This window comes from Hydra vulgaris, chromosome 09 (assembly GCF_038396675.1).
Source record: "Hydra vulgaris chromosome 09, alternate assembly HydraT2T_AEP".
In the NCBI taxonomy this organism is placed as follows: domain Eukaryota; kingdom Metazoa; phylum Cnidaria; class Hydrozoa; order Anthoathecata; family Hydridae; genus Hydra; species Hydra vulgaris.
In genome coordinates, this window is record NC_088928.1 from 59,471,063 (window position 1) to 59,490,513 (window position 19,451).

The following is a 19,451-nucleotide window of genomic DNA, read 5'->3' on the forward strand; positions in this document are numbered from 1 at the left end:
CGACTTCAATTACAAACAAATTATCAAATTGATCCACAATATGCTAAATGTATGGATTATATTGATCTAAAAATGGATTATAGATGAGAACACTTTTTAAACAAGTATAGATTTCAATAAGATGAAAATGATCTTTATTGAACATTATTAAATTGTGTTATTATCAAATTGTATAGAAGATCAAAAGTAAGGGGGAAATCTGATGCATTACAAATACATCTATCGAAATAGTTATTGAAGAACTGACTTAATCCCTTTTTATTAAACACTAAGTTTGTAAACATATCGTAATCGAAGAAAGTGGTTTTATAAACCGCTTTCTTCGATTGTTTCAACTTCGAAGAAAGTGGTGTTATAAACCACTTTCTTCGAAGTTGAGAGTGGTTTTATAAACCGCTTTCAACTTTTTTTCACTTTTTTTTTGGGCAAAGTAAAAAGAAAAGCAATCGTTTAAAAAAGAGAAAAATTCAAATCAAAGATGCTGATATGATTATCAAGATGCTGATATGATTATCAAGATGCTGATATGATTATAGCAACTCTAAAGCAGAAAAAATCATTTGAAAAAACAAAAACAAGTCATAAACTATTGCAATCGATTAATGATGATATCTCAAGCAAATGTGAATTTATTATTTAATTCAGTTTCACTCCCAACAAGGCTGTAAGCAGCCACTTTTAAGTTGGGAACCAATCATTTTGGACCGTGAACTAAATGCAAATACTGGCTTTCCTAAATTATCAATTCAATACACGCAGAAGAATAAGCAATTGCAAGAAAACAAAAAATCAAACAAGATTTATGGAGACAGTCGAAGAGAGTTTCAACTCCTGCATTTACCAGCAATAAACATAATTATGAAAACTGAAAAATAGTGCATTCATGCATGTGTAGAACAAGCTTCTATTATTGCATTCATGGCACGTGTAGATCAAGCTCCTACAACTCCGGAATATAAATTGTTACAATTACGGCAACACCTGTCTGGTGCAGCTTTAACAACAATAGATGGATTGGGACATTTTGGTTACCGCAATCAAAAAAGAAAGTTAATGTTACACATGGATGAGTTGTAAAATTTCAAACCAATAAAAGCTAACCATCCTTCAGATGTGGAGAAATTTACTGACTTACTGAACATTCCAGTAACCAACCTAAAAAAAGCTGAACAAGAAGTAGAGCTTGGTAATGAAACATTTATCAAAAAACTTCAGAAAAAACTACCGAAGAAAATGCTTGTTCAGTATAAATGGTTGTTCGGAAATACAAAAAAAGAAATGTCAAAAATTCAAGACAGTTTATCATTAACAGAGTTCGGAATAGCCGCAGCTATTACAACTCATGGATTACATAGGATTGGCAGTAAAAAAAGATCAATTCAAACAACTTGACATTAGAAATAGAAAGAAAATTGTAAAAGCTAATAAACTATGGTATCAATGCTTGGAATAAACCATACTGGAAGTCTGTGTACCAGAACAAGAATATATGGCATAAACGGATGCAAAGAAACATATAACAAATTGTACACAAATTAAATCCAGTCAATAAAGATAACTTAGTTGAAAAAAGAACAAAAGGACTCATCAGATGAAGACTAGCACAGAGGAGGAGTGAGTTAAAGAGACAATAAAAATAACAATGTCCGCTGATACTCCCAAAGAATGATTATAGTATTTATGTATCGCTTTGAACTATCCCAGTCATCCTAAAAAATGCTGAAAATAGGATTACGGTTAAGGCTTTGTTGGATGATGCAAGCACAAAGACCTATGAAAATAACAATGTTGCCAGCAAACTAGGACTTAATGGTAAGCCACAGAAAGTGGTCAACAACTGATTTGTTTGAAAGAATGCCAGTGGAATTCGGTCTTGAAAGTTTAGATGGTACATGATGGACATGAAGATGTCAGCATATACAGCAAACAAAGTTACTGGAAATTTAATGGCTGTTATTTGGAAAAGGTAAGCAAAGAAATGAAAACATTTAAGAAAAATTGCCTTTTGTTGGTTCACAATCATTTATCTTTATCACAGGGATGGAACCTCATGTTCACCCAGCAACATGGCACGATTGGTTTTCTTAAAGGGCAATTTAAACTTTGAAAAAAACGCCTGTCGGTAGCTTGCAAAACAACAAGATAGTTTGTGTCTTATAAAAAGTGTTTATAATAAAACCATTTTTGAACTATGAAGATTTTATTCCTTGTGATTATTTAAAATAAACCTTTAATAAAAAATCTAGATTACATTGCACTTAAAAATGTATGTAAATTATACGCTACATTTAAAATGAATACACAAATTAGACATGATTTAAAATGTTTCAAAGTGCGACTTTAAAATGTTTCAAAGATGATTTTTTAAATGTTAAATCACATTTTCTTTTTTATTCAAAATGCGAATGTATCAAAAAAAATGTAAACACAATCGTCTCACATTTTGTATCACATTTAAAATCATGTTTTTTTCTTAATTCAAAATGTGGTTCAAAATTACAGTTTCTTTCAATTCATGCTAATGTATAATTAATGTGAATGGGCATGTGAATTATTAATATTGATTATCCTTTTATTTTTCATTAGTCGAATAAATTTTTATTTAAACTTTGTCAAACAAAATTAATGTAAAAAAAAAAAGATTATTACTGATGGATGTCGCAATCTTTTTATAAAAAAAGAAGTCTTAAGTAAATTAAATTACATTAAATCTTTTAAACATTTATAAAAAAAGTTTTAAACAATTTAAATTTGATTGAAGATTGAGAAAGAATCACTTTAATTCTTTTTGTAAAATTTTATAAACTTTCTTTTTATAAAATTATTTCTTTTTATAAAATTTTTTGTTTGTTTATGGCTTTTAACTTTTTTGCTCCTGAAATTTCCTAACCTCAATTTCACTTTTTTTTTATTTATAATTTATCTTTAATTAAACAGTTTTATATAAACAGTTTTATATTTTAGTAGCCGTACTTTAGTAACAGTATTTAATTAGCTAGTCATTTTATTAATATGTACATAACTTTTTTTTCTTTTTAATTAATCAATTCTATTTTTAGTAGCTGTATTTTAGTAGTCATATTTAAGTAGTTAGTCATGTAAATTTTTTCTTCAGTTTTTTCACCTGAGAAAAAATACTCAAAAAATTAAAAATACTGTACAACTGATTATCATAGCGGACAACTTAATAAAGACATATACAGTATTTCAGTCACCCGCAAGGCAACCCAAAAAAACCTGAATGAAACAAAAGATACCAAGTTGGCATACCATAAGAAGGAGCACCAAAATTAAATAATAACTTTGGAAGTGAATACAAACCGAAAAGAAATCTAACAAAAAAACAAAAAATTTAGAATAATCTATGCCAACCTTATAACCCAATATTGTGAAAGCAGATATATTTGGAGTTTGGACAAAACAGAAGTTTAGAATGAAGGTTGGTACTTACCTCACTTCCCAGTTATTCGAATGAATTATCAGATTACTAAAACAAGACCAGTATTTGATGGATCAGCCAAATACAACAGGTTATCACTCAACAACACTACTCTCAAAGGTTTAAAACTGCACCAAGATTTGTTTCAAGCTTTACTTTGATTTCGACAATATCCTGTGGCTGTGATTTGTGATATAGCAGAGATTTATCAACAAATACGCCTTTCAAAAGATGATAGAAAATTTCAAAAATTTTTTTGGAGAGATTTAGAGCAAAATAAAGAGTCAGATATTTATGAATTCTAAAGAATTGTTTTTGGAATTATTTCACCTCCCTTTAGGATCAGTTCGTGGCACATAAAAATGCAAAGAAAAACAAGGTAAAATATCTGTTAGATACATTATCTGCAGAGACATTTTTAAGATCAACATACATGGACAATTGTATTGAATCCATTCCAGACAAGAAGACAGGTGTTGAATTATATAGGCAATAAGCTACAATTTTGAGCTATGCTGGAATGCATGCACGCAAATGGTCGTTGAACTTCGAGGTTTATAGAGTATTTTAAAGAGTATAAAATGATTCCAACTAAAAACAGATCTCAAGTAAATTTGGATAAAAGTGAATTGACTTCAGTGAAAACATTAGAAATTATGTGGTTATCAAAAGAAGATGTTTTCATATTTAAATACCAAGCACTTGACAAACAATAAAGAAGCAACGAAGAGAAAGGGAAATTAAACTTTGTTAGTTTTTAAAAGAGATGGAGCATGGCGATGGAGCAATCTAAGAAATTTTCAAGTTGGACTTAACTCACCAGAGTGCTTTTTTGGATGCATTGTTTTATAAACAACTGTGTGACATCAAAATTATGCAGGCTTGTAGGAAAGCTATAACCAGAAGAGATTCTTGGCACAGAAAATGAGCTAATAAATAAAGCTTGCACAAAGAGAGAGTTTCAAAGATGAGTATACAGCACTGCTAGCTAAAAAATCCTTACCAAGAACAAGCAAGTTGCAATGTTTAAAACCAAAGTTGGATGAAGATGAAGTATTACAGTGTGATGGACATTTAAAATATGCAGCATATTTGCCATACGATGCTAGATTTCCCATTATATTGCTGAGTAAACTATAAAAACTATAAAATGTAAAGTAAAAGTTTTGTGAAATGACCTCATATATTTTTGTTGGATTACAAAAGTAATAACGAAATGAAGCAGCAAACAAAAGAGAACAAAGATTAACATTTAGAATGGTCAATGAGCATGAGCCCCTTCAAAGAGAAAAATGGTGCAAAGGAATTACCAAGTGAAGAGCACAAAGGAATCACCAAATGCCGAGAAAGAATTATCAAACGGCATAAAGGAATTATCAAAAGACTATTTGTGAAAATTACAATTTAGAATTCTAAAAATTTCTTTAAAAACAGTTTAAAATCAGTTTATAAGGAGTGCAATAATTAGTTTATAAGGGGTGCAATAATCAGTTTATAAGGAGTGCAGTAATTGAATAGTAGTAATAATCAGTTTATAAGGAGTGCAGTAATTGAATAGTTTAAATAAAGTATTTTATTAATTATTTTATGGTTCATTCTAGGAACCAATAAAATATAACAATAAAATATAGTTTTATTATTAATAGAGAATAATATAAAAAACGCAAATATAAAAAACAATATGTAATATTCAAATGTAAAAAATCCACATATAAAATGTTATATACAAACATCTGTGAGTGTAAACGCCAGTACTGTTAACAGTAGATAAGTTGAGTTTGCCGACCATATATTTAAGGATTGTGTATTTATAATAAAAGAAAACTTTTAAAACTTTTCTAACAATCGGAAGTCTTTTTTGTTCAAGCAAAACTTTGCTTGCTTTGAACTTTTGTATTTATGTTATTGTAAGTAAAAAATCAGCAATATTAAAAAACATAAAAAATATTTTTTAACTAAATGGAGGATTCGATGGCTATTACCTTACTGCTCAAAGAACATTGCAGCTAATCACTAAACTTATGGTAAGGTTTTTTAAAATAAAGACCTTGATTTATAATGATAGTTATTAATATACCATTACTCTCACCCCCTCTTTGATAGTTCTGTCATAGTTTAATAATCTGCCAAATCTACATAAGTAGCCAAATATGTTAGAGATTCTTTTATTAATGCCTTAATGTAAATATATGAATCTGCGCATCTAATACAGTAAAGTTCTTTATTAAAATATGAAGATGTTAAATTCAAACTTTTTCTTTCAAAATAAATAAACAGGGGGTTCAAATAAGCTCTAAGTAAACAAAAAAAAGTCTTTTTTTAATTCTAAAGCAAAAAAAATGAATATGTGTACCTTTTCTCTTTGTTTATTATTAGAAGTTTACAATAATAAGTTCTTAGTATAGAAGATTATTTTGTTAAGCCAAAGCCAAGATTTTTAAATGAATTATTTTTCTACTTAGTTTACTAAAAAATACTAAAGTATATAAAGAACAAACATAGAAATACTCAGTATGAATTAGACTTATCATGACCCAGATTATATGGGTCTGGACAGCTAGTATGATATGGGAAGGATTGGGAAAAAAAATCCAATAAAAGATTAATGTTTTTGTTAGGGATGTCGGGAAGAGTGTGCTCATTAAAAACCAAGAAATGAACTGGAGGTAAATGTGTGTGCAAACAATTCAGCTTTATACTTAAGAATTGATAAAATCTGAATGTAAGAGATATGTGCCATGTTGTACATACATTTACAACACAGCACTGTTAGTAATTAGCAACTGTTGCATAATGGTTAGAGTTCTGGTTCAGAGCCACAAGGCCTAAGGCTCAAAATAAAATATATTGGATTTTTTTTTTTTATTTAAAGAGAAGTTCATTTAGCTGGATTGTCATTACTATTCTATTCTCTTCTAAAAGCATTGATTCATTTCTCCTTATTTGACAGAAGACAATGAGATCAGTTTAAAACTTTTATTAGCCATCAATATGGTACCCATCAATAAAGATTTTTTTTTTGATACTCTGTGTATACAATTTAATTTTAAATTTACATTTTGGTTAAGTTTTAATTTTTAGTACTTCTAATTTCCTTTTCTTTGATTTAGTGCTATTTTACTCATGCAAATAAACACAAAACTCAAACAACCAAACACTAAATACTGTTTGAGTTACTGAAACATTTTAAATACAGAATAATGCAATAATAATAAAATAAACAATATTGTATATTTTAGCAAAAAAATTTCCTAATTTAAAATTTTTTTTAGATATTATACCAAACAACCTGTTCATCAAATGTTAACAACCATCAATATATAATCAAATAACCTGTAACCATCAATATATAATCAAATAACCTGTAACAAAAGTTACTCCATAATAAAGTTTTATAAAAAAGCCTGAAGCCAAATTCATCCCAAAGGTTTTAACAGAAAAAAAAATACCTCTTGGTACTTTAATTGTGTCATTTACTGGTATATTTGGTAAATAACCATCACGCCAGTAAACTGCAACTGGATTAGATATTTCATTTCTACTTAAGAGATTTTTTACACGACATCTTAACTGTCTTGACGTTCTAGTAGGTAACATATGTTTAGATATTAGGTCATATTTGCCACGTCTTTTGAATTGCTCTAAACCCATTGCTAACAAATGATCTTCAAACTTTGAAAAACGTACACGCTGTGAAGAAAATTCATAAGCATTCCTATCTCTTTTTTGTTCGCTCATACCTATCTCGGGAAGAAGTTCAATAAATGTAGAAAAGTAAGGCTCCTTACAAAGGATTTCTGCAACAGTTTTACTAACTTCATAAACTGGATTCTTAGCTCTAAAATGAACTTTTGGTGGTTCAATAGAAGAAATGTCCAATTCTTTTATAATTCTAAATTTATTTTAAAATCTTTTTATTATATAAGTATATAAAAATAACAATTTTTAACATACATACATACATACATACATACATACATACACACACACACACACACACACACACACACACACACACACACATATATATATATATATATATATATATATATATATATATATATATATATATATATATATATATATATATATATATATATATATATATATATATATATATATATATATATATATATACTATTAAGTTTTACCAAAATAGTTACAATACTTTTTGCTTTAGACATTCATTCATATTACACTCATAAAGACTCTAGAGAAGAAGGCACATACAAACAAACACAGATTTGCAAATTGTGCAAAAGTATTGTAACAGAGCTTAATGTTCTTAAAGAACAGAAGTAATAAACTTGTAAATAAGTTTGTAAGTAAATAAAAAAAATTTTCTAATATTGTAAAATTCAAATGGAGGAATGGAGAAAATGCCATTTAAAGAAAATAGTTAGATAAGTGATTTTTAACCTATATATATAAATATATATATATATATATATATATATATATATACATATATATATTAATATATACATATATAAATATATATATATATATATAAATATATATATATATATATATATACATATATATATTAATATATACATATATAAATATATATATATATATACATATATATATTAATATATATATATATATAAATATATATATATATATTTATATATATATATAGCCCTCAGAATTAGGGTCGGCATTCGGCAATGCCAATCTAACTACTGACCTAAAAGTGTTTGAGGTTGGTAAAAAATTGTCAACTTTGTTTTTATGTTTCATGGTAAAACCTTTGTATCAAACTTTTTTTGCTGACCTGATGCCAACCTCAAACAGATTAAGGTCAGCAAATTTTTGCCCACCTCATTTTTCCTAACTCCAAGGGCTGTGTATACATATATAAATATAAATATGTGTGTGTGTGTGTGTGTGTGTGTGTGTGTGTGTGTGTGTGTGTGTGTGTGTGTGTGTGTGTGTGTGTGTGTGTGTGTGTGTGTGTGTGTGTGTGTGTGTGTGTGTGTGTAATAATATATGTGTATACATAAAAAAAAAAATATATGTATATATATAAATACATATATATACAGTATGTCAAAAAAGTTTTTTTTTTTTTTTTAATTGAATTTATATCAAAAAACATTTTTATAACAAGAAATTAATATTCTTATACTTAAAACAAAAATTATCCACTAAATTAGAAAAAGTGTAACTTCGTATCACTAATCATTTTTTAACTTTTCTGTTGTTTAAATTAGTAAAATTGCAGAAAATAAGCCAAAAACAATCAAGTTTGATTGATAGAAGTTATTTTAACTAATTTTTTAACAAAGTCAAAAAAGTGTATCACCCCCTAATCATTTTTTAACTTTTCTGTTGTTTAAATTAGTAAAATTGCAGAAAATAAGCCAAAAACAATCAAGTTTGATTGATAGAAGTTATTTTAACTAATTTTTTAACAAAGTTTGTTTTCTTTTTAGGTTCTTAATAAGAAAATTATGGCGAAAAGATATGAAATTCATGATTTATTATAAAAACTGATCCTGGGACACTATAAAAGTGGAAAAGGATATAAAACTATTTCTAAAATAGTCCATGTTAAGCCTAATAGTGTAGGAAATATCATTAGAAAATATAAAAAAATGGGTACTGTTAAAAATTTGCCAAGAAAAGGACGCCCAGCTAAGACTACCCAACGCATTGATAGAGAAATTATTCGAAAAGTTGAACAAGATCGAGGATTATCTGCACCAAAGCTTGCAAAAGATTTACAAACAGATCATGGTATAACTGTAAATCCTCAAACTGTTCGCAATCGCTTGAAAAATCAAGGTTTTGTAGGTAGAGTTGCTCCAAAAAAGCCTTTCTTGAGTAAAGAAACATTCAAATTGGACTATTGACCAATGGCAAAGAGTTTTATGGTCCGATGAAACAAAAATATGTTTGTTTGGTTCTGATGGTATCATACGCAAATGGAGAAAAAATGGTGAACGCCTAAATCCTAAATGTATGAGACCAACTGTCAAGCATGGGGGAGGTGACATTAAGCTTTATTATAAAATTTCAATATAATATATACTTCTAACTTATTTTTTCCTCTTATCATAGGTCAAATGATGGTTTGGGGCTCTTTTGCTTGGAGTGGTGTTGGCGAACTCGAATTCATTGACGGAATAATGACAAAAGAGGTTTATACTGACATTCTGAAGCGAAAACTGAGATCCAGCGCCAGAAGTGCTGGCTTATCTCATTATTTTATCTTTCAACAGGATGGAGATCCTAAACACACATCAAAGTTAGCTACAGAGTGGTTAAAGAAAAACAGTATTAAGATGTTAGATTGGGTTCCTCAGTCACCAGACCTAAATCGGATTGAAAATTTATGAAATCTTTTTAAAATTAAAGTAGCTGATCAAAAACTATCCAGTTTGTCGCAATTAAAGGCAATTCTCATCGAGGAGTGGGAAAAATTTGACACACAATGGCTTAGTAAATTTGACACACAATGGCTTAGTAAAAAAAAAACTTAGTAAATTCAATGCCTAAAAGATGTCTTGCAGTCATCAAGGCAAAAGGCGCACAAATAGACTATTAATTTTATATTAGCAAAATAATTATTTAAGGGGTGATACACTTTTTTGACTTTTTCTAATTTAGTGGATAATTTTTGTTTTAAGTATAAGAATATTAATTTCTTGTAATAAAAATGTTTTTTGATATAAATTCAATATTTTAAAAAAAAATTCGGGTCAAAAATCTATATTTGTTTTTATTGAAAAACCATCAGGGGGTGATATATATATATATATATATATATATATATATATATATATATATATATATATATATATATATATATATATATATCATTAGGGGGTGATATATATATATATATATAAACCATCAGGGGGTGATATATATATATATATATACATATATATATATATATATATATATATATATATATATATATATATATATATATATATATATATATATATATATATATATATATATATATATATATATATATATATATATATATATATATATATATATATATATATACAGGGCTCAATTTAATTTTTTTAGAAAGTCCTGAACAAAATGTACAATCAACACTTGTTTGGGTTAGACAGTCTCCAATCAAATTTTTTAAATATAATTTGAACACAAACTATTTTTTAAAAGTATTGCTATTTATTCATAATTGTTTAGTTAAAAGGAACAAAGAAAAAGACTTTAAATGTCAAAAAAGTACTGCAGATGGGTTCGCTTAGAATAGCTCCAGGCCTATCTGGGTTTTATGGAACTGAATTATGCAATCAAAATCTGTGTCATGTTATTCAGTTTATTTAATGTTAGTCTAGTGAAGTTGTAGTTTCTTTCCTTGTTATTTAGAATATTTCATCAGAGATTTTTTTTTTTTAATTATTAAAATAGTTAAATTCGATAAAGTGTATTTTTTTAGACTTAAACTTTCATTGAATTTATTTTCATTGCAATATATTGCAATATCTTTATCAAACCTAATCTTATCTATTTTTTTTTAAACATCTTTGCTTCCAACAAGACTGCAAGCAACCGCTAATTAAAGTTGGAAGTTACTGGAAGAGAAAAGATGAAGATTGTAGAGCAAGATAACAATTAACAGACAACTTAAAAGATTGCAAATTATGAGAATCAGGAAAGCAAGATGAAGGAAGCGAATTCCAAAAAACTTATGTTCAAGGAAAAAATCTAGACAAATAAGAGTTTTTAGAGCACTTAGGAAAAGTCAAAGAAAAAGGATGACACTTAATTAAATGACGAGTAACACGAGAATGAATTTTAGTAGATGGCACAAGAGACGCTAGCTCTTTAGAGCAGTGCCCATTATAGTATTTGTAGAAAGAGAAAAAGAAGCAACATTATGATGATGTAAAGGTTGGAGGTTGGCTGCAAGAGCAGGTCCAACTATGTTTACAATGCGTTTTTGCACCTTGTCTAAAAGAGAAAGGGCATCATTAGAAGATTCGCCCCAGATATGGCAACAGTATTCCATACAAGGCCGCATTTGAGATTTATAGAGATAGAGAATAGAATCCGAAGTAAGAAAGTGACGAGCTCAATAAAGAGATGCAACCTTAGCAGATGCTAATTTTACACTGGTTTGATATATGGTTTCCAAGAAAGATCGGAAGTAAGAGTTAATCCTGGAAGATGAAGAGTAGATGACTCATTGAGTACATCACTGTTCATAAATATAGGAAGATCTAAATTATTGAGATAATGATTGGCTGAAAAAAATTGGGTTTTATCTGAATTAAAGCTCTTCCACTGTGAAACCCATGCTGTAGCAGTGAGATCCTTTTCAAGCTCAAATGCCCCCTCCAAGCAATCAAAGAGTGTTGGCTTCTTATCATGACAAGAATAAATGGTAGTATCATCAGCAAAAAAAGCCATCTTAGATGTGAGAATATCTGAAAGATCGTTAATGTAGATTAAAAAGAGTATGGGGCCAACGATAGAACCTTGAGGAACCTCTGAAGTTACAGGATATGAAGAAGAGTGCTGTCCATCGAGGACAACTTTTATACTTCGATTGGTAAGGAAGGATTCAATAATCTTAAAGATGTTGCCAGATACACCATAAGAAGAAAGCTTATGGAGAAGACCAGCATACCAAACTTTATCAAAAGCTTTTGAATTGTCAAGAGTGATGGCCTTAACCTCTCCACCTTTATCTAATGCACGATAAAACCTATTGGTTATTACTGTTAGCAAATCAGGTGTAGAATGAGAAGAAATCCATATTGATGGTCAGAAAGTGAGTTATTAGATTCAAGATGAGAAATTAAGTGTTTGCTAATTAAAGATTCAAAAACCTTGCTTATGATAGGAAGAAGATTAATAGGAGTAGTAAGACGAATCAGATCACTCTCCAGAATTTTTGAAGATGGGGATAACAGATGCCGCTTTCCAGCAGGCTGGAAAACAAGACTCTGATAAGCACTTGTTGAATAGTTTGAGAGTATAGACAGCTCCGGAAAACACTTCTGCAAGAAGTGTTCTTCTCCAGAGAGCACTTCTGCATTTATATGTATAACTAGGTGACAAGTTGTAGTTTTTCAGCTTGATACCTCCAAAAGATTATTTTCAGCTCGATGCCTTAAAAATAATTAATTTAAATTAAATTTAGTATTAAAAAAAAATAATTTTTTTAAAATTATTTTTTTAATAAATCCAAACAACCCTTTGTTTTTGACAGGAAATACATGGTATTTACTGTGTCAATTTTATCACTTTACATAGAAACAGAAAACTCTAATTGCCAGTAAGTCAATACACACAGTTAAAAGAAATAGCTGTCATTACACTTTGTTAAATAACCCTTGAGTTTAGCTAGATCTTTAATTGTAGTCGATGAATCTTGACAAAGATTTTCTAAGATCTAAATGTAAAGTCTCCAATTGTCAAGACACATTTTCATAGCACCAATTTTGTGGGAAATCTATCTAGTATCATTGCATTTTTTGGTTTGATACCCACCAACATCAAATTCCCCTACTTCTTTGTACGCATCATGGATTTCTTTTAGTTGACCAAATTTTTACAGCGCTCTTGTGTAAAGATAAAATAAACATAGAAGCATTTCATCGACGTAATTAAAAACTGTTTTTGATACAGTATCCTTTAGTGCAAGCTCTAAGCAATGAGCAACACATATAAATACTCTCCGGGATGGATTTTACTTCTTCTTAGATCTTACTTAGATTTTTTTCAAAGATCTAAAAAAGATTTTTAACTGCTTTTTCAAAGCTAATTTGCTTTTTCAAAGTTAATTTGCAAAGTTTATTGCTTGTCATTCTTTAATTGTGCATTTTATGCCTGTTTTAAAGAAGCAATAATTTTTTAATTTAGTATTATTAAAAGAAGCTGTTAAAGAACAGCCATTAACACTACAACTAATGAACAACGATTTATTTAAGTTCCAATGCTTTGGGATGCATGGTTATCAAAAAATTTTATAAGTTTGTCTTATAGTTTACAATAAGTTTATCAACTTTATATCAACTTTAAATCATCAAATAAAGTTTTTCTTTTGAGGGTTTCGACCTTAAAGACGTTAAGTTAAAAATGAGCAGTTTTGACTTAATGATGCAGTATTGTAAAGTTTACAACACTCTACAAACTAGCAAAATACAAGTCAAATGAAATATCTTTAAAGATGGTGAAATGAATTTTATGGACCGGAAAAAAGCTTTTCTCTGGTTATAAAATTACATTTAACGTTAACTCACAAAACGGGTGTTTTAGGCTAAAAGCTTTTAAATTAAAAAAATAAAAGCTATAAACACTTTTTTAAACAAAAACTTAACATTATGGTGTATTTAAATATCAAAACCAAATGCAATTTAATAAGATAATAAAACTTTCAAATCGGAAGAAATCTTAAATGATTGATTTCTTTTAACAAAGATTTTTGAGTTAACGATTTTTGCCAGAATACCCATATTATGTTGTGGGTATTCTGGCAAAAAAATCTATTCTGTGGGCGTTTTTGTTATTTTATGACTTTACTGTGTAACAGCACACATTATTTGTTGACTGTTACATCAATTTGATTTAACTATAGTTATGTATAAACGTATCATACTCTTCAAACCACTCAAAAAGATTTAATTGGTCATAGCTTAAAAACCTGAGATATTGATAGTTAATATTTAAATTTCATATCAACATTGAATATAGTTAAAAAATGTCCCCCACCCACACACAATTAAGTTATGTCATTAAAATTATTGTGGTTTTTATGATTATTGTTGAAGTATTTAACTTTAAATGATATAAAACATAAAGCACGCCTACGTAAAACTATTTTCTGTGCTTGTGTAATATGTTGCTCTGAACTAAAACATTAAACAAATGCAGAAAATAGTTAGTACTTATGTGTTTTATGCCTTAATCATTATTATGTCTTTTTTGCATTCCAATATCTTTTTAGACAGACAGGAATATAGAGGTCAACTATAAAGCAAGGGGAAAGAAAGAAGAAAATTATTACTAAGATAGTACAAGAAGAAAATTTCTGCCTACATTTTGATGAAAAGAAAATAAACAAGACTGAATACCAAGTTGGGATACTTCAAAATGAGAATAATAAAATCAATTTAGGAATTGTTAAATGTGAAAGTGGAAAATCTCATCATATTTTTGAACCTTTAAAAAAGTTGCTAAATGATTTTGATGCATGGAAATGTACAATGATTATGTGACACAACATCAGTAAACGCAGGAAAATTAAATGGTATAGTTGTAAAAAATACAAAGTGAAATGGAAACCAGAGGCTTTACTAAACCACAATATTTAGGATGTCAGCATCATATTCTGGATCTCATTTTAAAACATGTTTTGGATCATTTTGTAAATTATAAATCAATAACTCCTGGTTTTGATTATAAATTTGTAAAGGATTTAATCAAAAATTATAAAAATCTTCAAAAAATTTATACATAAGCTGAGCCTAATTATTTCATAAACCTAGGATGGCGAGAAGACTTCGAATTCCTTTATGAGTTATGTGAAGTTTTTTGTAACTTCAAGAATCAAAAAAGATTACCAAAAATTAAGTGTCATAAGCTTTCTCCATTGCAAAGAGCAAGATGGGACTCTAGTCTACCATATGTTCTTATACCAACATGGAGGTGTGAACTTGAAAGTGCAGCAACCTTTATTGCTAATCTGTGGAAAAAACTTTGGTTCAACGAACAATTATTTGATGAGAAACAATATGACCATATGCTAGATGTATTGACTGAACTTAAGTGTACAGCTGCTTTAAAGTGCTTTATGAAACGAAAGATTTTTCAATAAAAGCTATAGCGTTGTTCAGTAAATTTAATTTATAATTTTTCAGCAAAGAATTTTTTTTTTTTTTTTTAAGATATAGAAAAAGCTAAAGAAAAATACTTAATTATAAAACAAGATGAAAAAAAGTTAATACATATTGCCAGGAAATCAATATTTAATAATGGTGAAGCCTAGATTAAAAACCGTGAAGGATTATTTGATGTTAACATGGGAGCCTTAGATGGCGCAGAAGTTTGTGAGTTAGTTGAAATATTTATCTTATTTCAATTATCACAGTCTTACAACAAAATCGAAAACATAATCTGGTACAACTTGAAACATAATCTGGTATAACCTACCTTTCAGTACGAATGTTGCAAGAAAAATAGGCTGTTGTTCTTGGAACATGGTAGACCTGCACTTTTTGGTTGGTCACAAACTTCGCAAGATATTTAATCGAAATACTATTAAAATAAGCTACTCATGTATGCTAAACATCAAGTCCATCATTAATTCACACAATCAAAGGATATAATATAACCAAGGTAAAACTGAGGGGAAAATATGCAACTGTGTCAACAAATCCATCTGCCACATGAACAATCAGTGCTTGACAAAGAACATCGTTTATCAAGCCACCATGTCATCAAATAAACCTGACTACAAAGAAAAAGTATATTTTGACTTTTTTGAAACTCCATTTAAATCTTGGTATGCTAAATACCTACAATCTCTTAACATTAATAAATATAAAAATGATACTGAGTTGTCTAAAGAAATTTGGGACATAAAAGACAAAATGTTTACATTCTCAATTAAGTGGAAAATTGTGGAACGTTGTAATCCTTATAACTCCTCGTCAAAAATTTGCAATCTTTGCTTATATGAAAAATTCCTTATTTTAACATATAAAGGTGAAAATTTGTTAAATAAATGAGTTGATTTCAAAATGCAGGCACAAGAATAAGTTCCTCTTTTATTGACACTGGTGATTAGCTAGTTTTTTTTTTCTTTGATTGCCATCAAGTATGTCGTTTAGTAATGTAAAGATCCCACTACACAGTATTTTGTAATTAAAATAAATAGATTCAATTGGATTCATACCTGATGATCATGCTGGCCAGGGCAATAAATCTACTTTGTTTTCTTTCATCCGTGTATTTACTGTACAAGCTATGAGGGCAGACGCCAGTAAAGAGTAAAACCAATTTTAGAAGTAAAACAATTTCTTTCAAAATGTTTGACAGTTATTGATAAACTTTAATGTAGGGGTTTCATTTCTGAAACATCATTATGTTCTTTTTCAACCTACTTTAATATATAACTCTCTGAATCAAAATAAAATGAGTTTGAATTTTCAGCACCTAAACCTATGCTTACTTACGAACGGAACAACCAAACCTGCTTATTGAAACTGTCAACAAATATCTTTTTCTTTGATAGTTATACAATCAGTGACTTAGAACTAAATAATTACATTTTCTGTTCTTAAACAACATTAAGATAACATTAAAATAGCTGTTATGTTAACAGCTAAATGAACAATTTCACCTAATAAAATAAATTATAATTTAGATTTGGAAATTTAATAACAAAATAATCACACTAAAATCTCAAGTAAAAAAGCATTAGAACAACAGTCACTTCAAAAGTAAGTTTTATTAATTTTTGAATGAGCTATGCTCGTTATGAATGAATTTGAGTGGGAAACATGCGTATAAGTCACGCACAAGCTTCTCATCAATGTTATTTTCTCTGGCAGCATTTGAGTTACCATTGATCTCAGCAAGTTCAACAACTTTAAGTTTAAATTCAGCTTCATAGGAATTCCGACTTTGTTTCATTTTTTGATGCATTTGAGTTTATTATTTGATATGAATTAAAAATATTCAAATAAATCAAAACACTATTTGAATATCCTACACGGTTGGGTGGTTGTAAATTAATGATTTTAATTTGAGCATATTTGTAATGTAATTAATAAAACACATTTTAATTTAATAATTTAATAAAAAACATTCTTCAAAACATTCTAAAAAATATTCTAAAAAACATTCATTCAAAAGCATATTTGTAATGTAATTAATAAAACAAATTTTAATTTAATAATTTAATAAAAAACATTCTTAATACAAAATCAATATTAAATGAAATATTTTTTAATCAAAAAATAAAAAATACAAAAAAAAATTTCTAGGAATAAATTTGTTTTTTTTCTGACCCGCATATAAGTCGAATTGCTGTTTTAGAGTAAATATTGCGTCCAAAATTTCTCGACTTATTCGTGAGTATATAAGGTAATAAAATTCTGAGTGTTTTTCCACTTATTCAATTGTAGGATATTTCAAAGGCTAATATTAATATTAGGAAGAACATCTTTACTGATTCTACCAATTTTATTTTTAGCAGATTTAAAGGTTGCTTTTAAAATTATGTTTATATTCTTTTAAAAAAATAAAATGTGTGATAAATGAAAGCTGCATTAATGCCAACTTTATTGAAAACCTCACGATACTTTAAAATAATAGTGACTGTATGTTGTCAGTATTATTTTAAAGTATTTATTATTTTAAACTATTTCTAATATTATTGACATAAATTACCTGTGAGCATCGAGAATACCAGGAACACAGAAAGATGATAAATCTGATTGTATGTGACCCACATTGTTTATTGAATTCTCTGTTGCTTTTCTATGAAATAGTGCTAGTTCTTCAATATACTGTTTGCAGATTTGTGTTTCATTTTTTAAAGAACTATTTGTACAAGAGAGCATGTAAATCTGAGTCAATAATTGAACATGCTTAAAAAAATAGTACTAAATTATAAATACCATAATTTGTAGTTAAATATTATTGAGTTTAAAAATATTAATTTATAGTTAAATAATTATTATAATTAACTACATTATATAATATATATAAAAAACCTGTTGCATTTGAGCAATTATATGTTGACGCTGTTCAAATGTAATGTATAAGTCTTCAGCTACTTCTGTTATGGGAATAGTGTCAATTTTCCTAGAATAATTTTTTTTTAAATAAAATTTCTAAAAAAATTTTATATATAAACACTTAAAGAATCTGAATAAAATCTACAAAAGCCCACTTACGCTAAATTGTTTGTATAGAAAGTTTCTTCAGAGTTAATACTTTCTGCCAAATTTTGATGAGAATATCCTAGTAACAATTCATTAAAAAGCTCTTGCAATTCTTTTTGTGTGACACGCGTTGCTTTATCATTGCGCAACTCTTCCTCCATCTAACAACATTTTTTAGTAATTTAAAACTTAGCAATTTAAAACGTCATAAAAGATACTATGCTATTTATAATACTATAGTATCTTTTATGAGTATTTAAAAACAAATAAAAAAACATTAAAGTACTGTGCCGACCTAAAATGATTTATTGTTCATGTTCTACAGTGGCATGTTCTACAGTGGAAAAGATAATAATAGTCTATTTTAATTTATTTTTTTTTTACTTTTTACAAATTAGTATTGATATAAATACATGAGTTTATTAAAAATGTTTTTTTTATAATAAAGTATCTTTAAATTATTTTCAGAAATTAAATGCTCAGTTTTAGTAATTAAATTCTTGATTTTAGAAATTAAATGCTCTTTCCAAAGTCATACGATAAAAAAGCATTGTTGTAAAATATTATTCTCAACGTAGATTTAATTGCATAAACTGAATTATTTTATTCTTGAAATGGTGACATCATTGATTTATCATTGATTAGATATATTTTACTTTCCTTAAAAATGTAAAAAAATCTAATGAATTTCAAGAACATTTTTGTGTAACATAAATTGAAATAAAAATGTTTTTTTTTAGACTTTTTTTAAAAAGCTGAACATTTTTTATTTATGCATGTGAACATTTTATGTTACTTCAAGTTACTTATGTTATTTAAAGTTTTAAATGCTTAGCTAAACCAAATTTCAATTTTGAAATTGCATAACAATGTAAAAATGTGAAAATTTATCTAAAAGTTAAATATTGTTCTTCAGTTAAGCATTGTTAGTTCTTCTGAATATGAGTATGAAAAACGCTATGAAATCTGGAGACGTGCAAACTCTTTTGCACTCCTTAAAGAAGAAAAAATGCATGTAATGGTCGCACATAGGATTACTTAATTTATTAATGACCTTATATGGGTTTGACTTTTTTTCTTTTGAAAGACACAATAAACTGATTTTCTATAAATTATTA

General features: G+C 27.8%; 1 protein-coding gene across 1 annotated transcript in view; it reads right to left on the reverse strand.

Annotated features, from left to right (window-relative positions):
- Positions 1-19,451, reverse strand: part of LOC101236852 (GON-4-like protein) — a 50,037-nt gene that overhangs the window by 24,576 nt on the left and 6,010 nt on the right. The window contains exons 4-7 of the mRNA XM_065806204.1: positions 18,346-18,494; positions 18,163-18,253; positions 17,837-18,036; positions 6,889-7,331 (exon numbers count right to left, since the gene is read on the reverse strand). Of these exons, the coding sequence (XP_065662276.1) occupies positions 6,889-7,331; positions 17,837-18,036; positions 18,163-18,253; positions 18,346-18,494 (883 nt within the window). The remainder of the gene's footprint in view (positions 1-6,888; positions 7,332-17,836; positions 18,037-18,162; positions 18,254-18,345; positions 18,495-19,451) is intronic.